At 26.2% G+C, this 22,790-nt stretch overlaps 2 protein-coding genes across 2 annotated transcripts; both read right to left on the bottom strand.

Annotated features, from left to right (window-relative positions):
- LOC135923943 (proteoglycan 4-like) lies at window positions 1-3,961 on the bottom strand. The gene is made up of 4 exons (XM_065458970.1): window positions 3,207-3,961; window positions 2,771-2,941; window positions 313-475; window positions 1-103 (listed from the first exon to the last, which is right to left on the bottom strand). The coding sequence occupies exons 1-4, from the start codon at window positions 3,937-3,939 to the stop codon at window positions 1-3; spliced, it is 1,170 nt and encodes a 389-aa protein (XP_065315042.1). The 5' UTR covers window positions 3,940-3,961.
- Window positions 3,962-8,224: 4,263 nt separating this feature from the next.
- Window positions 8,225-14,274, bottom strand: LOC135923951 (uncharacterized). Its single transcript, XM_065458981.1, has 9 exons — window positions 14,223-14,274; window positions 11,106-11,314; window positions 10,722-10,856; window positions 10,643-10,667; window positions 10,330-10,508; window positions 9,394-9,638; window positions 8,443-8,489; window positions 8,289-8,371; window positions 8,225-8,244 (listed from the first exon to the last, which is right to left on the bottom strand). The coding sequence occupies exons 1-8, from the start codon at window positions 14,272-14,274 to the stop codon at window positions 8,319-8,321; spliced, it is 945 nt and encodes a 314-aa protein (XP_065315053.1). The 3' UTR covers window positions 8,225-8,244; window positions 8,289-8,318.
- Window positions 14,275-22,790: the final 8,516 nt, after the last annotated feature.

The raw sequence follows: 22,790 nt of genomic DNA on the forward strand, positions 1-22,790 counted from the left end.
TCATGGTTTTCGGACTCCAAAATCTTCCAAAGACTTTTTGATTGGTACATCCTTGCCTTTAGGCTTATCAGCCCCTTTGGCGAGATCTTCATACATCAAAATCCTATTTAAATAAAATTACAAAAATTATTGCACATGCAGTATAAAACTATGATTGTGTATGGCCAAACCAAAAGAGAGGTATTTTAATTACTATACCTTAAAAATAAATATGATTATTTATGACAAGTCTTTTTATAATAAATTTGAAATCTTTAAATAAATATATATTTCTTAAAATTGCTTATTAAAAAAAATAAATTCAAGATTTACTTTTTCAACACAGAGCTTTGCTTGCCAAGTATCATGGAGATAAAATCCATATACGTTATTACCCCAGATTTGGTGGTGTCCACTTCGGCTATCATTTTTTTGAGTTCTAAGTGGGTCTTGGCCTGTCCCAATTTTTCCATCATAATTTTGACATTGTTTAAATCTATGAAAGTCAATATTACATGATTTTATAAAAATTTAATTATATAAATCAGGATAAAACAAATTTTACATTTTTATTATGTTTTTGTTTCTTAGGACTGATAGGAGTAACCTTCGTCTCCTATGTTGTCTATAAACAAAGAAGAAGACTCTTTATTTGGTCCTTTCAAAATTTCGATTATACATTTAATATTCTTACCTTTAATAAGCACTTTCCATACCTTACCATTGGTGTACGCAGCGGGGGGGGCAGGGGGACAACCCCCCCCCCCCCAGAGCCAAAAATTGCAGATGCCGAATATATTTTTCAAAAATATTATTGTTTATATTAATTTATATTTGTTAATATTTATTCATATCTCATATTAAATATATATTTAATTACATTTATTATCACATTTATCTACTAAGTTATTTTATTAATTAATTTCGATTTCAAGTTTTCCGGCGTAATATTTACTTATTATTTTCAAATTTTTAGTGACGTAATATTTATCTACCATTTTCAAATTTCTAGTCAAATAATAATTATTTCTGAAACTTCGTGTCCAACAAGGAAAAAGAAATTGCAACCTTGTTCAACGAGATCGAGTCTTTGACATCAAGCAGTAACAGCTTTTAAGGAGTTAGAAGAGCCAATTATTTGCTAACTGAAATATCACAATGGCCTGAAAGAAATATTTCCTCAGAAGCAAGAAAATTATTGGATTCAATGCTTATTAAATTTTATTTCTCAATAGAATGTATTATTTAATTATACAACTATTTTAAGTATTACTTTTCAAAAACATGACATTGACTTGATAATGAAGATGAGAATAGCGGAGAGCATTTTATCAGAACTCAAGGAAATTAGGGCTAATGTTGATGAAGAATTTTATATTTTAATTTTATTGTTGAGTCAAAAGCAGAGCTATACGTGTTTAATATTTGTCTCCTTCGACTTGTAGCAAGGCAAGCTCATCGTTAAAACATTAATATAGGATCAGTAGAAGAGTATATCTTAAATACAGATACATTTATAACCCAAATAAATGAATTTTTAATTCATCGTGCAGCACTTACTAATCTGCAAATATTACTTTCATAAAAGCCTTCCTAACCTTTTTCAGATGGTGATTAAAAAAAAAATATTTGTTAGATTTTTGTTATGAAGATGTTAAAGTATCTTATGATGCCTTACTAGCTGAATAACTATGTTTATAAGACTAACTATGGTTGATATAGTCCCAAAAAATGCTATGGATGCTCTGCATTCAAAAACATTTTAGAATAAATTACCAATGTATTAAAAGGGTTTATAAACTCTTCCCATTAGTAAACTAATGTGAGAACATTCTCTTTTTTAAGAAGAATAACAGAGGCCTGCAGAAGTACCATTTGCAGGCACGGCCCGGATTTTTTTAAAAATTTTTTACCGCCCGGTCTGGGTTTTTTTTTAAAAAATTTTCAGGCCCGGCCCGGCTTTTTTTAAAAAAATTTTAGGCCCGACTCGACTTTTTTTTAAAAAAATTTGAGGCCCGGCCAGGCTTTTTTTTAAATAAAATTTTCAGGCCCGGCCCGGATTTTTTAAAATAAATTATATTTATTTTTGATTTTTATAGCTAATAATAACGATTTCAAATATAGGCTGTTTTAAAAAATACAGCCCTGATTGGGTGTTTTTTTAAAATAATTCAAGCCCGGCTTGGGTGTTTTTTTAAAAAAAATTCGGGCCTGGCCCGGGTATATTTAAAAAAATTAAAATACTGTCCAGCCCGGGGGCCGAGCCTGCAGATCTCTGAAAAACATATCAAGAAGTACAACATCTGAAAGTAGATTGAAAGGTTTGAATCTATTGAATATTCATAGGCATTTGACGACAAGCAAGGATGAGATAATTGAAAAATTAGCTCAATCACAACGAAGATTGGATTTTACATTGTAAATATATATAACATACAAAATGCAGAAACTTTTTGTGTAAAGGCTCAAAAAATTCAAATTTCTATTTTGGGTCATTTAAGTGATTCTTTACATATAATTTTTTTATAACATAAATTTAATATTGTGTAAGAAATAGTTATTAGTCCTAATAAATTTATGCTTGATATTTTAAAAACAATAATATTTCTTAAAAAATTTTATTATCCCCCCTCCCCCAGACCAAATTCCTGCGTACGCGCCTATACCTTACTTATTCATGATTAGGGATTTGTTTTACATTTCTGAAATCGATATCTCACTATATATATTATATTTATAATTTATTTAGATCAAATTGGTATTTCATATAATTTTTTTTTTAAATTATCACTTAAATGGCCTGTCATGTCCACATCATATATCATAAACTTTTGCTTAAATTTTTCCAACTTAGCAGCCAAATCTGGTACATCGCTATAAGTATTCTTTTGAGCAATTTCTTGGTTAATATGATCTAGCTTGGTCTCTAATTCCTGCTTCTTATCCATTTTCTTCTTATCATCTATAAAATGTTGTTATATAAAATTGTAAATAAATTTAGGACAAATAAATCCTATTTTTTTAAAAAAACCTCGTATTGTTTCTCAATGTTAAATTTTTTTATAACTTATAAGATATTCGAATAATTTGTGTTTTAATGTGAGCGAAACTGAGGTTAAGAAAGATTTTTGATCAAGCCCTATTTTGAATATTATTATACGATTTCGATTCGGCGTATTTTCCCTTCAAATTGAACAATTAACCTCTAGAAGTTATTACAAACTTACCTTGTCTTTTAGCATTCGAGGCTGGCATCTTGCTTTCATCTTTGGGTGACGGAGCTTTGGGTCTACTACTGTCAACGGTTCCGGTCGGAGGTTCTTTAGTAGCAATCTTTGCGGTGGGCTCTTTTGTACAAACCTTGGCTGCAGGCTCTTTAGTAATAATCTTGACGGGTTCTTTGATGTCAGCCTTGGCAGGTTCTTTGGCAGCAACCTTAGCGGGCTCTTTGATATCAGTCTTAGCCGGTTCCTTACTAGCGACCTTGGGGGAATCTTTGGCATCAGTTTTGGTGGAAGGTTCTTTTGCAGATATTTTAACGGATTCTTTGACATTAGAGGCAGGTTCTTTAGCTTCAGTTTTGGCAGGTTCTTTTACAGCAATCTTGACTGGTTCCTTGGTATCCGTTTTGGTAGGTTGTTTGGCATCAACCTTGACGGGTTCTTTTGAATCATGCTTGACAGGCTCTTTGATTTCCTTCGCACAATTCTTTACATCTTTGGAATCCTTGGATGACTTAGAGTCACGCTTATCCGAGGTACCAGCCTTGCTTAGTCTCTCCTTTGATTTAGCATCTTCGGGGGCTTCCTGATTGCTAGTCGTGATTTTTAATTCGGGCTTATGGGCTGATGGATGATGGGAGTGGACATTTGGAGCTAGGCAACACTCCTCTTCATTTACTTCTTTAATTTCATTATCAGTCGATGATTTAGTTTTAGGCAAAGTCTCTTCGGATGACATGGTCCTGATTTATAATTTTGGAATCACAATTTCAGCTTTAAAAAACAGGTGGTTATTTAATTGATCAATAAAGAAGATTTTATAAAAAAATACTAGAGTATATAATTTATAATATCATTCAGTTTCATCAAAAATTTAATTAATGAACATTAACATAACAGAACACTACGTTTCAATGATCGATTCAAGAACTATTAATTGATGACGAGATGTAATTATATTTAAATATTATACATACATTTTTATATAAAATTTTCTTTAAGAAAAAACGAAAGCTAACAGAAATAAACGCGCATTAAACGCAAGAGAAATTTTCTTTTATGCATCGTATAAAAAAACTTCTTTTTTTCACATCTTCACTTAAATATTTTGTTCATTATATATTAAATGATGCTATTCATTAGTTAGGCTATGCAACTTGCCGTTTCTTAAGGCTTATATTTATAATTTAATTATTATATAACCGCATCCAAAACTATATTTTTTTAACTTTTACTTAAATAAGTTATTTTGGACCATATCATAAAAAATTGGTCAAAGCTAGAGAAAAGTCGAAATAAATATAATAAAACAGCTTAGAACGTAGAGTGAGAGTGTGTTAACAAATATACAAATTTAAATATATATTTGTATATTTATTAAACGTAACTTTAAAGGTAGGGGGAGACCGGGGTAAAGCGATTGAAGGGGTAACAATGCTGTTGCGAATAATTTCTCAACTCTTGATCATAAAGATTTTAATTTGGGGTGAAGATGTATTTTTATATCTTATTTCTTACCTATGTTTATCTTTTAAAAAACTTTCCCGGTTTATTTAGTCAAAAAACCGTTTTATAACCCAAAAATGATAAAAATCACTCTCTAGCTTTTTCTCTCTTTCTTTTAGCAAAATATATTAAGGTTCAGAATTTCAAAATTTGTATACATCATATTTAAACCCATGGATATAATAAAATTTATCGGAAGTTTAGAGCTTAACTAAAAGTCACGTAATAACCATTTATACAATATATATCACCTTGTAGTAAAGTGGCTATTGGTAACGGTAACACGGTTAAAATGTTCCACTCTTCTACGTCATATAAAAAGAAACTTTTGTGAAAAAAAGAACATTAATAAATAGTTTGTGTTATTTGGAAAATTCTAGGAATAGTCGCAAAGGGGAGAATAATTGAAATATATTATGTGAAATTCTATTCAACATGGTAAATTTTATATAAGCCAAGCTTGTTATCAACAATATTTTATCCAAAACACAAAGTAATAAAATAAAATAAAAATTTTATATTCAAACTGAAACATTAGCCATGATAAGCAGGTTTTACACTCCTTTAAATTTGCCAATACTGCCCTCAAAATATAATCAACTAGAAAAAAAATGCAATAACTTTTTATGATGTTAGCCAGCTTTTATAAATATAAAAGAAGCATTTTAAATCTAAACAAATAAGATACATTACTCTGAAATGCTTTAAGCACTGCATATCTTTTAACCATTGGAATACACGTGAATCTCGTTTAAGATCCCTGAAACATTTCTTACTGCTTTCTTATCTCGATTGGCATGATTGAACAATGAATAAATTTAATCAATGATAATTACACCAAATAAAAGCTGCCGAGCCACCGCTCTAATCAAAGTTACTCCATTAATCCTTTTACTCATGTTTGAGGCACCTAGCTTTGCCCAACTAAAAATTTGATAGATAATTTCATGGAACTAAGTTTGCATATTATATTTTTTTAATATTAAACCTCGTGTTAACCGGACATATATATCTATTAATCTTTCAACCGGCTTAGGCGTTTCACCATTCTCAATAGTAACAAAGCTATATTGCTTCTGGTTTCGAAAATGTTCTATCAACTATAAAAAAGCATCTGTTAGATTAATTTCCACTTGAATTTTTTTATAACCATATTTTTCATGTCAAAAGATTGGAATTCTCTTTTGTTCATTTTTTCTCATCATCTTGGTGGTAAAATATTTTGTAAAAAAATTCTTAAGTACCCCCTTTCTAATATTAAAAAGCAGTTGATTCTAACCCCCCCCCCCTTTATAGGGCCACTGTTCCATGGTGCATCTACACTGAATAATTCAAAATGTTTATAATATATATTTTAACCCATTTGCTTCAAAAAAATTTAATAGCGAATATCATTTTTCAATGGTTTATTTTCATTGAAATTTTAATTTAATATGTTAACAATTTATAATATACCCAATTGTCTATAATTCTTTTTAAAAGCTTAAAAATAACGAATATGAAAAAAAGTTTTAAAACAATGCGAATTCTTGAAAAAGATTTTGTACAGCCTAAAAAGATAATAATTTTAAAAAAAAGAAAAGGGAAACCGTTAAAATTTTAAATTATATTTCATTCAAAATGATATACAAAAATTTATATCATATTTAATAAGGTATATATATTTATTTTATTATATAACCATCTTTTGAGATGTCAATCGACACCATAAATAGGTAAAAAGTGAAGAAATTGTGCCTATGATGTTGATGAAACAGCTACCAATGTATCGGAGAGAATTCAGCCAACTATATTGAGCTATTCGCCAATGGAGAAACAAAACATGAGGTGTTGGAAATTGCCTATATTGCGTTGTGTGATTAGCTATTTTAGGTAAAGAAACTTCCCATATTTATTTACGTATTATTGCCACAATCGAAGTCATACTCATTATAGTATGATTTTGTAAATAGTAATTATATTATACCAGTTTCCATGAGATAACGTATATTATTTCATACATATATACTTTAAATTAAATACTATATTTAAAATAGGGAATTGGTCTAATATTATGATTATCATTTTTGTTTTAAGTGCTGCTTTAAATAAACTTATTAAATCTTTTTGTCCCCCGTTATCATTTAATTTATTAAGCCCCAATTCCTATACCCATAATGTATGGGTTCGAGATGTTAGCAGATTATCAACGCAATAAGAACCACTCATAATATACCCGAAGATATCTTAAATATCCCTATAAATCATGTAATTTTTTTACAAAAGCTTATACAACCATAATTTAAATTGGAAAAAATATTTTATTCGCTATATTTATTATCATCCTTCCCCAATTATTCGTCAATATGTCAAATCACAATATTTTTAAAATCCTTTTTAGAATAATGAACATGTAAATATATTGGTAAACAAAAATGAAGATTTTTTAATGGATAACTCCAACAATACAGAAGTTTGGTTATGAAACAGTTATCGGTCATATCACAGTATTTTATAAAATTTTTTGGGATAATGTTTTACACATAATTATAGCAAAAGAAAACAAAATGAATATTTTTAATGGATAATATAGCAAAGTGTGTCCATCAATAATTTAATAAGCAGTCATTGATTTGGCGATGAAGATTTTTAAAAAAATATCATTTAAAAATGATAATTCTGAACTAATTGCTAAACACAATAAAACTTAGATTTAAGAATTTAATGTAACAAACAAATCAAGAATTATTCTCAAAAATAAAACCATAATCAATATTAATTTTTAAAAATATCAAATTTTATATTATTGAACCTTCTTATAATACCTAATTATATATTTTTTTAATAAGAAAATAAAAGTGATAATAGTGAATTTATTTCTATGAGAATTCTCCTATTGAAGTAACATCAGGATTCAATACATTTTTACATAAACTTTATATTGTAGCTACTTTTTGTTGCTTGCCACAAGGAAAATAAAAAAATAAAATGGCTAATTTTAAACAACCTAATAAAGTTTTAAACAACTAAAACTAAATTGAAAAATAGAAAAGTGGGAGTCCATAAGTTGCTCAATATGAGACTCTGATGGCTAATCGTTATGCAACAAATCTTTGGAAATAGTTAATATTCAAAGGAATGCAAGTAAAGATGCTATAACAGTCAATAAGACGTTTACAACGTAAAATTAAGTATAAAAAAAATAGTAGGCGAAAATGGAAAAAACAGAGGTTAAAATTAAATTAAAAAAAAAAATAATATTCCCAAAAGTAGGGAAAATATACAAAAATATATTAAAAGGAAGATAAATCAAACTCTCATCAAAATAATTAAATTTCTTTAATTATTCGAACTATCAAATTTTTTGTATATATTATATTTTTTTCACTTTATGAAATCATAAACAAATCAAAACAACTTTATTACAACAACGAAAATATGGTTGAATATTTCATATTGAGAATATTTTGAAGACCATTCCAAGGCGAAGTGTTGAGAAGGTAATATTTTGATGAATTAATGAATTTTGAACTTGATACATAAAATTTAGAACTTGGAGCTTTATATCAAAATAAAAGTATAGCTTCCATGTATTTTTAAAACTTGAATGTTTGTGAATTTAAAGCCATCATTTTACACCTTATTTGGTTTGGCAAATGCGCTATTCGCCCCGAAGGAAATGAAAACTAAAAAATATTTAATATTGATTATTAGAAAAAATGGTTATAATCATAAAATGCTTTAAAAAAATTCATACCATTGTAATTGCTGGAAAACTTTCTCCACGGAGAAGGGCGTGGTGTTCTACAATATTAAATAATTAATTATAAAAATTCTGAATTATTTATTCGAATTTATACATTGTATAATAGATAAAAGTATAGCCATAGAAAGTATATGTGTTATAGAATACATGAAATTTTTCAAATTTAAATCATTTACAGCGCTTTTTTTAAAGATTTATGCTATAAATGTATTCATAAATTTCCGAAAATCGTATCCTCAAATTTTGAATCAATTTTTTTATATTTAAATCATCTTTCCAATATATTTTTGTGCGTTAATTTATGTTAAGGAGAAATTTTCTGATATAAATCTTAAGTTGAAAAAATAGCCGCAATTATATTGTGCCATTAATCCGATTACATAAGGTTTCTTTCTAATATGACCAATATTCCCTGGGCCATGGTCAAATCCCTTATTTAGGATTATACACGTTTCTTATCATTTCCCACTAATAGTAACTTACTTACTCAAGCAGAAACTAAAAAAAAATAAACAAATACAAAAGCTTCAGCAATTTTATATTCTCACCAATAGCAATCTACCACTGGACCATTTGCTCCTATAACTTTTAGAAAATTTAGCTCACAAAATTAATCGCAAACATTTGAAGCCAGATTTCATTCCTTAAACACTTAGGAATAATTATGTTTTTCCTGATTTTTTTTTTTTAAGTTTATATTATTTTTTGTTTTAACATTTATATAGATTTTATACAGAAAATTACACCATTTATAATATAAAATGATGACCATTCAACGGTCTTAGTTAGTATCCATTTTATAACTGAAGCATTTTCCATTTTCATCCACCAAACCCTCAGCATAAGGAGGTAGAACCATCTAAATTTAATCACTTTTTCATTTATCATACTTATTTGATTAATAATTTTTTCCTAAACCTCTAAAAAATATTTCTTTTATACATAGTTATATCCGTAATTAACGTAGTAGTTTTGGGAGGATAAGTCGATAATAATGTAGTCATTTGTTCCGTAATGTCAAACGTAGATGCATTCAATGTCGTTAGATCAGCAGTGGGTATAGATCTAAGTAAATCAGTTGTAATATTTAATTTCTGACATCTAAACAAATGAATTTCGAACCCAGCTTTACCCTTGTATTCGTTCGGTAGCTCTATTATTATACGGTTGACATAATCCTTGCCTTTCTAAATCTCGTAGATTCATGGAAAATATAATATACAAATTTTATTAAATTTGGAATCGAATCAAAAATTAAGATAGGTTTTTGGTGTTGTTTACTAACTTCTTACTATTGATTTTATAGAAAATTATCAATTTAAAATATAGGTAAATATTTTTTTTCATGTCAAATTTATCCAGCTAAAATGGATAATCTCCAAATATAAGTAAGCCTAGCTACTTATATTATTAATTATACTATCAGTTATATTTTAAATTATTGAATTTACACCTACAGAAGTTATTGTGGTAATTGTCAATGTAAATTGATTATGCGTTATTTGTAAAAGAATTTTTTTAGTATGCAAATTTTATTTGTTAAAATTATTATAAATAATGTTTGTAAATGTTTAAAAGGGATCAAGCGAAATGTAATAATAAAAGTTATATTTTTCAGTTTACATATTTTACTTTGTTAATTTTCTAATTTAATTATTAACTTTTGTATTAAATAAAATTAAAGTAATTTTGTATTTGTTGTTATATAATATATATTAAATTAATTCTTTAGTTTCTTATTTGACAACCTGTGTCATATACAGTTATCTCAAAATTTATTTACGCTTAAATCTTTTCTAAAATTTCCATAAATATGGTAAACAATAAATCTAAAAAATTTGTTACAAATAAAATCTATATCAAGAAAAATGGTTGAACCAAAATAGTTCCACAATCATCGTAAGGTACGGTGAACGTTAAGTTTTTAGAGCCTATGCCTTGGTACAGGCATTTCCTTTTATTGGAAGGAGAGGCGCTTGTAGTATACAATTGGCCATCGAATGGCTTATCAAATATCAAATCAATTTGAATGTTCTGAGGATTGCATTTCGATTTTACTTCAATTTAAATAATAGAAGAAATTTTATTTTTTTATATAGTCTTTATCTTTCTTTCTTTTCATTTTTTACCAGTAAATATGAATAATTATTAAAATTTCTAATCATGTGCTAAAATAAATGAAAACACTTACATTTAGCGGTATTAGTTGATGTTACCTGTTAATAGAATAAATAATAAATTTTTAAGTTTGGACGCTATATAAAAAATACCTTTATCTTGCTAACATTGGACACTTTAGGCATTAACACACGATCCTTATAATTACATAGGATATGGTGGCTAGTATTAACGCCTTTCTCTGAGTCCTCGACAAAAATAGTATTTTTGTAGGTGCCCTTATTTACCTAAATATAGGGAAATAATATTAAAACCATATATAAATGTATCAAGAATAAATTTATCTAAGAGGTTAATTTATACACCTAAAATCAGAGAACTCAATTTTTTCATTAATATATGTGAAACAAAAAAAAATTTCCCTCGTGATATAGACTCGATTCATTTTCCTAATTCATATGCTCATTTATGATATTTTGGTGAAATTTTTCTTTTGTCTTAAAAGCAAAATATATTGTACACATATATATAAATACCTTAATTGAGCCACAGTGTTTAAAGGGGATTCTGAATGTAGTGATGGCGGTAGAGCCATTGATAGGCTTTATATCGGGATGATGTTCAACGTTTGTAGGAAAAAAGCAAAGGCTATTGTTGCCTTTCGAATATATACGTGATCTTTTCTCGAGACTTTTATCGAAAAATATTCTGACCTGAAAGTGGTCAGGTTGGCAAACCAAATGGACTTTTGTTAAAAGCCATTTAAAAAAAATATAAAGAAATATGATTTTAAAAGGTCAAACATCCCCACTTAATGTTTTTTTAGTATTAACCTGTTAAAACAAAATTTTTAGATAGTATTTAAAGTTAAATTTTTTAAAAACAAGTGGCGGGAGAGTGGTGTTCAGGTTAAAAATCCGAACATTGCACACCTCCCAGATATTCTAATAAATATTTTGCTAACAAAGTGATAATTATTTAAAAACACTATTTACTTTTTGTTTTTCCGTATGTTGGACTCTTGTGATTTTTTGAGCATTTTTTTGTATAATAAAAATAAACAAAAATAAATTAATTGCACATATAATTAGGTAATGAGGTTTCATTTTACAACTTTTCTCAATATTAAATATTTTACTTTTATTTTATGATTTATTTAATAATTTTTTATATTGAAAATAAAAACGATAATTACTTACTATGTAGGCGAGTAGGATTAGTATTGTACACACAAACACCATTATAAGCATTTATAAAATCTTTTTGTATATTGTAACAGATCAATCTTTCCTGGAAAAACCATATCTAGTAATTGACTAGAGCGATTATCTTATTTTAGTTAATTTGTTAACCGATTTTTCATAATAATAAAAAATAAATATAATTCTAATTTAGATTTAAATCCACTCATTGATAAATAATAATATTTTTTTTAAATAAGTGGTTATGATTGATTTTATTATCATTTTTTTAACATAAAATATATACCATATTATATAATATGTTGTCTTATTGGCCAAGGTCAAAACTTAACTAAACCAATCCAGTAAAAAAAAATACTTTGAAATATTTATTGTTATAATTGTATTATACCAAAGTTTGGAGGCCGGAAATAAAAAAGTGCCCTTTCGGTATTAAACAATTTTATTTCTAAATTAAACCCAATTCCCATCGAGGGCAAATGATAAAATTTTGAATTTATTATAACACACAAAGAAAAAAAACTTCTAAATTCAATGTCAAAGGAAAGATTTAATTTAACTTAATTATTTTCAATTTTATACATATAAATTAATTGTATACTTTTTGGTAGAAGATGGGTTTCAAATTCTGTTTTAATTTCTGTATTAATGCTCATTCATAATGATAAAAGAATACATCTAACTTCTATCTAATTATTATCATTAGTTTCTTTAAACAAGTTAGAAATTTAAAATATATAAATTAGTATCATATTATAAATGTAAAATAATTAAATAAATTTACCTATTACAGGTTATCCTGAGTGCAAATCATCTCGAAATTAAAAGACATATTTTGTTCCAAAATTTTTATAATTTAAAAAAAAAATTATTAATAAAATAATATATATACTTTGAAAAGCGTAAAATTTTAAAAGCAATTTGATGGAAGTTTATATTTATTTCATTTTGATATTTAAATAAATTTTTTATTAAATTTTATAATTTTTTTTTACCTATTTTCCTTCATTTTAAAAAATTCAGGTGATTAGAGATAATGACAATTTTTTTTATATAATTTTATATTATCGTAATATCCATTTTTATAGATAAACTAAATTACTGTAAAATTTAATAATTTAAAAAAATAAATTATTATTGTTCCTAATGCTATACATTTAAAAAAGAAATTTCTTTTTATCTTTCAAGAAAATTTTTATCCTATGAAATATATTAAGGAAAATGGTTATGCCAATTTCTTCGTCACAATAAAGAGGTGACCAATATATAGGATATTACATTTTTATAGAACATTCTATTTTTAATAGGATTTTGTTTGCATAAGACCTAACCGAGCTAGAAATGTCATGAAGTGAAGATATCCTATGGTTTCCAATCCACGCTTCTGAAAAGAAAACGTATTACAGATTAAGAGTAAGAAAGGGGCTATTTATGAAAGAGTTTATCTTACAATTTATATGTGAGACTCGACAGAAAGAATCACATTTAGATGATCGATAGCTGAACACTTTAAATAATTGTTATTAGTTTATTTACCTATAAAATAGTTATGCTTTAAAGGATAAGAGTCCAAACTATGGGGTAGGATTGGAGATGGTAGCTAAATACCCCCCCCCCCAAAAAAAAATCTAAGTAAATAGTCATAAATATATTAAAATGTAACACAAAATATATTTAAATGAAGCATTATATACAATTAAAAAGTGCAAATCCCCATGCCTAGGTAAACTACAAATGTTGTAGGTATAAATTATTTATATATACTAAGTTCTGATTTTGTATCTTATAAAATGAATAAGTAAATAAAATTAAATCACTGAATGTATTTAATAATGAAGTAACATATAATAAACATGTTACATTTTCTCTAATAATAGTTTAAATATGGGTAGCAAAATTGATTGAAGAATTAATAAGAAAGGCGTTGAATTTTAATGCAAACCAAACATTTAGAACTTCTATATTCTCATTCTGGCACGATGTCAATTTTTTTCTTATATTATCAATTATTTGAAAACCTTTAATCATCAGCCAAACATATTAATGAATAGACTATACTTATTAAGGACTACTTAATGGATTATAAGTTACAGAATGAATGTTTCCAAAGCTTGGCTCACTCCACACTAGCGTTACAATAGTTTTCAATTTGTTTTTAACTCGGTTTTATTTTGTGGTTTGCAAAATTGATTGAGGAATAATAAGTTATTGTAAACCAGACATTTCGTTCTTCTATATTTTCCATACTGGCATAATGCCAAATTTTTTTTAATATTTTACTAATAACTTTTTTTCTTCTTTTTATTGTCTAGGGTCTACAAAATATGAATATAATAATATAAGATACAATCACTCACTAAAGATAAAATTTTTAAAATTAATGCCTTCAGTCGCTTTTTAATAGTAAGACTGACCAAAATCTTGATATTAATATTTTTTTCCTCATTATACCGGCTACTATACTGATCAAGGCACTCGTAGGCAGTAATAAAGCACGAAACATTTGCATAGATTTTAAAATTAATGCTTCTAAATGTCCAGTAATGGTTAGTGGAAATGATATTAAAAAAGATTACATATTATAAAAATGGCAAAATAAAAATAGCCAAGGGAATATCAAAAATACCAACCTTTTTAATATGCGTGACCGGGCAGAATCCCGGGCAAATGAGTGTTTGGGTATAAAGTTGCCAAAAAAAATTCGTAATCCCTTCCCCCTGGATAAATCTGGTTACGCCCCTGATAGTATTATTAAATACCCTCTTTCACTTTGATTAGATTTATACGCATGTCTGTGATCAAATGATATTCTTATTTGTTCCCACAAAAAGAAAATACTAACAAATTTATTTAAATAACTATTTTAAAATTTTGTTTATTATTTTACATTTTTTAAAAAAGAAGTAATTGATACTAAATATTAGTAAATAAATGAATATTTTTCACCAATAATAAAATAAACAATCAAGGTAAATTACCAATTAAATACTTAAGAAAATTATACCATGATTTAGTGGTCAACGTTAAATTTTTAAAGTGTCATATTATTATTTTTTTAATTTTGTAACATTTTATAATAAAAAAAATTTTTTAAACATGATTCCATCAGTAAAAGTAAAGTTCTTTTTATATATCAATAATTTTTAATCTTACTCTTCCCATTTTCACCTCTGGAAATATTCATTTCGTCATTTTTTTTTATATAATTCTATAAATTTTTTTGAAAAAAAATAGTTCCAGCATTTTGTCTTGTTATTGTGCTCGGCTTCTATATTCGGGCAACGTTATCAACAAGTACAAAAACCTCCCAAAAATACTTATGATCGGAACCCTTTGAGGGGAGGAGTTCAAAAGCCTCCGAGAGTAACAAATATTCAACAGAAAAGCGGCGTTACCACATGTAAGAAATTGATAGCCGGAAAATTTTGCAAGGATCCCAGTTCCTACCCAAAGTTTAAAAAAATAATGAACTTTATTTGAATTAAATAATATTTTCATTAAAAAAATTAAACATGTTAAAAAAATATATATATAATTTATATTTAAAACAAAGGGCAAAAGAGTTGTCTTCCTTTGGTAAGTCTCAGACTGGAAGGAGCTTGTTTATCGTGGATGACCCCATTTTTATTCCGCCGGTAGTACGCTATTGCAAGGAGATATTTGAGGTCTTGGCTCCGAGATGGGCACTCAACGTTAACGGAGAAGGTAGATATATCGTTCAAAATGAAGATTTCGAACAAAAGATTCTTTTCAAATATTGTAGCAGGTTTATAAAAAGAAATACTTAATTTTAACCTTAACTTTATTATTATTATCATATATGATTATGTTCTCTAACTTTATAGAATAAGGTCCATTTGGGTTTCCCCAACACAGTACACATTTAAAATTTTTAGCTAGTTAAATATATTGAGTCATTTTATTAAAATAAATTACATATTTGTTTTTATAGAGGATTTTCGGGTCTTGGTGGAACATGCTACGATTATGGTAGGTGTGATCAACAATATTACAATATTCAGTTGAGAGTATACGACGAGATTAACGGAATTTTTTCTGATTGGTTTCAAATACCTTCTGGTTGCTATTGTCAATTCAATTAGTCTTTGAAAATTGGAAAGAAAAATTAAACATCTTTTTAATTGTAAAAATTTTAGAAATTTTTTAACTCGTAAATTTTTTAGAATATTATTTTTTTAATCATTTTTATGAAAGAATATCTTGAATAAAAAATTGAAGTTAACAAATTTTTCCACAAAAATTGAATATATTATATTCCAAAAAACAATCTTGATATATTGACGGGGTGGGGGGGGGGGGGGTTCTAATTTTTTATCGTTTCAAAATATATAAGCCAAATGTATTTTATAATATATTTAATTACAGACTTTAATTAAGTTAGTTATGTTACATTTAAAAAATAAACTAAGTTCCATTTCACATTTTTTACATTTCTAGCAAACATTAATTAAACTAGCATAATCCCTTGTCCCAATGACGTGAAACTAGTTATATATATTATAATGATAAAACTAGAGTTATTTACAAAAAATATTTTATCTCAAGTAAAAAAGTAACTTTGTTTAAAGATAAAGAAAAAACCCAAATTTATAAAAATATAGGAAAGGGCTACCAAAAAAAATATAAGAATGTTAGAAAAAGGATAATATAAAATCTTCTCGTCATACTCTTCGCGAGAGGAAAAAAGATATAAAACGACCAGAAATTATGTGAATAAATCATTTTCGTCAGAAAAAGTATCACTGTCTACCCATGTGTAGTCATGAGGAGACATTGCTAAATAGGAATAACTACTTTTAATCATAAGATAAATCATTACTGATTTTTAAGGAGTTTGAAACCTTATGGAAAAGTAATTTTGGTTCCTAAAATTTTCAAGTCACACTTGTACTTTCCAGTTTCTAAGTTTTTAGGTTGTGTTTTTGCAAACTCTGATTCTAGGGCATACCTATGGTTAATTTAGCGTCATCTTAAAAAACACAATTCACCTAAGTTTTTTGATGATTTTTCGCAATGAGAACTAATAACATATGTATTATATTAAATTTAAATCATAAAATGAGTAACACATTATAAAAATAAATCATAAACTAAAATAATGCAATTTATTTATCCTCCTCACCTTTTTATAACAACTATTAAATCGACTAGGGATAAATAATTAGAATTTATGCCTTTTGAATTATTATTTCAAATTAGATATTTATAGATATTTAAGGTTTTATAAATTACGCCTTTCAAGCAAGCAAGCCTTAGCTTATTTGTAAGTTTTTTTTCTATGAAAAAGAAAAATTTTTATTTAAAAAAAATACAAATAATATTATTTTATATATGGTAGATACTTTAAGCGCTAACTTAATACTCAAACGGCAATTTTATTTATGGCATTTAGGCCATAAAATACGATGTCGATCATAAATATTTCTATCACTACCAATGACACTAATATTAATACTAACCCAGATTAATGATTAATTTATTAAACGTGTACGTACATTGAAGTTAACTACAATTAGACCTGTATGCCGATAAAACTATAATAGGTGGACGAGATGTTTAAAAATCGAATTAGCAAAGAGATATTTTTATAATATATACATTAATTTGTTACTTTTTATAAACGCTAATTGATTTAACGGTAAAAATTATTACAATAAAACATTTGTAATTTTACAGTCATGATGCATAAAAATATTTTTATTCAAATTTGCCGGAAGGATGATTTCTTTGAATTCAACGTAAACCCAGCCAGCATCTTCATGAGCGAGGTAGGGGGGTAAGGGGATGTTACATTTTGCGTCTAAATATTCTAAATGAGGGTTGTGGAGAGGCATTAATGGTGGGGGGTTATCATTATTTATAGTGTTATTTATTACATTTTTGAATGATTTACGGATAATATCCATAATATATATAAAAGCCGTGTCATAGTATCACAATTTATAATATATATTTAAAAAATCGTGAATTTTGAAAAGCGTAAGCGCTACCGCTATCGCTATTTGTCAAAAATAGTAGCTCGCTATTAGCTACTATTTTTTAAAATTAGCTTTAGCTACTTTTTAAAATATATTTACAAACATTTTTTTTTTGCCTATAATTTTATTGTATAGTAAATATATAAAAATCAACATTTATAAATATTAAATGTAGTTAGTTTTGATTATAAAAAAATTTATGTAGTAAAAATAAATATTTATGGAAATTTGTTGCAAATAATAAAATCATTCAATATTATCATCCCCTAATCTAGAGCGACGATCAGAAAGTATAAGTTTTGCCTTACTAAATAATCTCTCGACACTAGCACTTGAGGGTAAGGGCTTATTTAATCTTATATATTAATATAAGATAGATTATCAATAATTTTATTTGCAAGTACATCGTATGTCTGGCATCCTATTATCATTTTTATATATATGATATCTCTGATAACTCTACTATGCATCTTTCATCATTTTAAAGTTATCTGCTATTTTATTCATTAGTGTCTGGCGGCATAAAATTGTTGTACCAGTGGATTTAATGATGGATTATCAACTGGCATTGGCTGAACTGTATAAATTATAAAATCAACAATAACTTTATCAGCCAATTTCTGATAAATATTGTCATTTGCATTATTAATTAATTTGGTGAATTGAATTAGTCTTTTTGGATAGTCACTTATACCAAAATTATTTAGATGTTTCTCCATTTCCTTAAAACTCATAAACAGTCTTATAAAATAAATATTATTGGAAAGTAAAAATGATAATTTACCTTTAGGTGTTTCTTGAGGTTATAGCTACTGGATTAATTTGAGGAAATATTATTTTTTTACATTTTAAACAAATAAATTTGAAACCAGTTTTGGTTATATATTTATTTTAAAAAATTTTCAAATCTACGGAATGGGAAATTTGTGTTATAGCTATTAAGAACATTTTCTTCCCTGGAGTTTTCCATTTCATTAATATCATTTTCTGAATCACTTTCAAAGATTTGGATATCCATAGGCGATGACATTTTAAATTATTAATACGTGATTTAGGTTTATATTACAAATGAAAATATAAATTACAAATTGAAAATATATTTCAATTTCAAAATTAAATAATAAATCAAAAAAATTATAATTAATTATGATAATATATTTAAATTTTCATGTTTATACTTACCTTCATTATATTTTTTAAAAGTAGCGAAGTAGCGGCAACTTAGCTACTTTCAAAAAAAGTAGCGCGCTAAAAAATTAAATAATTACAAAAAAAGTAGCCGCTATTAGCTATAGCTACCAAAAAGTTAGCGCGCTACCTTAACAACTCTGCTGTATCCTAATCGGTAAGAGCATCGCTAATTTGATGGCTTTGGGTTCGAATCCCAGCAAAGATCATTTTTTTTCTTAATCTAACTTGGTGGTAGTGTTGTTAAAAAGTTAAGTTATTACTACTTGCGACTCGAGTCGAAAAAACGGCTCCGACTCAAGCCGATCAAGAAGCCGCCTCACTTAGTCGGCTCACTTAGTCGGCTCACTTAGTCGACTCGCTGGGTCTGCTCAAATTTTTTGTTTTTTTATTTATAAGTAATTTATATTTTTATAAAATCTGGTAAATTGCCAAATTTTGGGTTACTGATTTATGTGAACAAAATTATAATTAGAATATTAATGTCGTAACTAAAAAGGGTTCAGGACCCGAATTCGGCTTCAGAGATCTTAGACTTAATTTTTCACAAAATGGTTAAAATATAATTTTTATTGTAAAGATGTTAAATTACAAATTCAATGAAGATGAATGGCAATTGTCATAATCGTTATTTGTAAAGTTATTTACATTTTTTTGATGTAAAAGTGGTAAAATAAGTATTGTTAACATGTTTAAATAAAACTTCAGTGAAGGTGTACCATAGAAAAGCACCATGTCATAATCGTTATTTTTAAAAAAAATTTACATTTTTTTGACGTAAATGGGCTAAATTAAGTATTGTTAACATTTATAAATAAAACTTCAGTGAAGATGTACCCTAGATATGTGACAATTGTCATAATCATTATTTTAAAGTTTTTTAAATTTTTTTGATGCAAATGGGTTAAAATATAGATTTTAAACATATTTGTTAGAGATGGACAATATTTAGAATCATTAAATTTGATTTTTATATACATTCATACATTAATTTGTTATTATTATTAAATTAACCATTTTTAGCATTAACATTTTTAGGTTAATTGATTGTGAATTGATATAAATACATGTTAGAAAAATATAAAATTTAGCAATAAAGTATTATGTGATAAAATATTTAAAAACTTATTTGTTGCCTTCCATCAAACTTTTATGGTGGCAGTGGAAAAAGTATCAATGGACACTGGAATGGTGGAAATGGACATTGGTTTACTCTAAATGAAATAAATATCAAGTTAAATATCATAATTCTGAAAGATTATAAATTCTATTGGATATCATGTAAGAAATTACAAATTAGCAATGAAACCATTCGAAATAAAATAAAAAAAAATGATATAATTATAAGCACAAATAAAAATAATTATAAAATAAAGTACATATTTGATGAACTTAAATTTTTTTTGAAATAAAGTAAAATTTAATTGATATGAATTATCCTATTTGGAGTGAAGACAATATAAGGAATTATATTGACGAAGTAGAAAATTTATTTTTAATTAATGAAGTTAGAGATAGCAGCAGATATTTAATTTATAAACTGCCTGATCATCTATATGTAAAGATGAAGGCATTTGAACCAAGAGACAGAGATTCAACTTTTGAGGAAGCTATTACAATATTGAAATTATTATGTAACTATAAAGTAAGAGCAAATATAAAAGTCGATGATACTAATATTAGAGAAAACATTAAAATTAAAGAAACTCTTATAATAAATTCAAAATGTGAAAATAATTATTGTGATGATTATAAAGACAATATGTCTATAAAAGTCGATGATACTAATATTAGAGAAAACATTAAAATTAAAGAAACTCTTATAATAAATTCAAAATGTGAAAATAATTATTGTGATGATTATAAAGACAATGAAATGTCTATAAAAGTCGATGATACTAATATTAGAGAAAACATTAATATTAAGGAAACTCTTATAATAAATTCAAAATGTGAAAATAATTATTGTGATGATTATAAAGACAATGAAATGTCAACTAATGAAAATTTTCAGTATAATGACTTTAATAACTGAAATTTTAAATAAAGAAAACTCTGATGATACAAATATAACAAGTAACACAAATGAAATAGATGAAATCTCTATATGGAAAACTTTAAATAAAATAGAATCCATGATTTATAGTAAAAAAAGTAATTGTAGGAACTGTGAAATCTTATTTATACTTAAGATGAAAGGATTTAAATTTAAAAATCTCTTAAAGTTTTAAGGAGGGAGAAGTTATAAAAAAAGATATGATTAATAATATATCTCATTTAAATCTTTAATTTTGACTTTATCAATGGAAAATTATTTTTTGACATATAAAAATAAACAAAAAAAATAAATAAATATAAAAAAAACTATATAAAACTCAATGTAAAATAAAAATAAACAAAAAATATATAAATAAAAAAAAATGATATAAAACATTATAAATAAAAAAAAACGATATAAAACGCAAAATAAATAATATAAAAAATTGTATAAAACGCGACACAAATAAAAAAAAACATTAAAACACGATTCTTTATACATTCTTACAAATTCAATATTATTTTCTAAATGATGATTATATTCAATTGGATCGATCTTATATTCAATTGGATCTATTCTTATGATTCCTAATTATTCTTGATTAACTAATAATAATGATAATGATTTGAAAAATAATAAAAAAAAATGATAATAATGACTATGGAAGGTGAACAAAACAAATAAGCAAAGAGACGAAACGTTAATAACAAACCAACGAGGTGAAAACAAGCCAACGATAAAACGTGACAAAAGCAAGACAACGCTAAAAGATAAAAGCAAAGTGACATATGAAACGATAATAATAGTAAAAAATCAAGAACATCGGGACGATTTTTCGGCACTCAAAGAGACCTAGGCTGGATTTCTTTGGAGGGTGGAATGTTAGAGATGGACAATATTTAGAATCATTAAATTTGTTTTTTATATACATTCATACATTAATTTGTTATTATTATTAAATTAACCATTTTTAGCATTAACATTTTTAGGTTAATTGATTGTGAATTGATATAAATACATGTTAGAAAATATAAAATTTAGTAATAAAGTATTATGTGATAAAATATTTAAAACTTATTTGTTGCCTTCCATCAAACTTTTAATATTAAATTAAAATTTCATGAAGATGTGCCATAGAAAAGTGACAATTGTCATAATCGTTATTTTTAAAGTTAATTAAACTTTTTTGACGTAAATGAGCTATTTGCCGGTCCAAACCACAAATTTTTTCTAAAAGTTTAACCAGCCCTGTCCGATTTTATTTAAATATAGAAATTAATTTTTATAATTACTCAAAATAAAAGACATGTTATATGGCGTCTATATTCATCATTTTTTAAGATTATTGAAACTTTGACACAAAAGGGCAAAAATAAAATTGATATGGTAAAGATGTTAATTTATAAATTCAGATGAAAATGTTCCTAGTGACAATTATAATAATCGGTATTTTTAAACATATTTTATTTTTTTTGACGCTAATAGGCATAAATATGTATTTTTAACATGTATAAAACTTCAGTGAAGATGAACCATATAAAAGTGACAATTGTCATAATTGTTATTTTTAAAAACTTTAAAAATATAAGACAATTGCCACATATCTAGGGTCATCTTCACTGAAGTTTTATTTATACATGTTAGCAATACTTATTTTAGCCCATTTACGTCAAAAAATTAAAAAAACTTAAAAACAACGGTTATGACAATTGTCACTTATCTAGGGTACATTTTCACTAAAGTTTTATTTATTTAAACATGTTAGCAATATTTATTTTAGCTCATTTACGTCAA

Source organism: Gordionus sp. m RMFG-2023, chromosome 1, assembly GCF_954871325.1.
Source record: "Gordionus sp. m RMFG-2023 chromosome 1, tfGorSpeb1-WG-v2, whole genome shotgun sequence".
Lineage (NCBI taxonomy): Eukaryota > Metazoa > Nematomorpha > Gordioida > Chordodea > Parachordodidae > Gordionus > Gordionus sp. m RMFG-2023.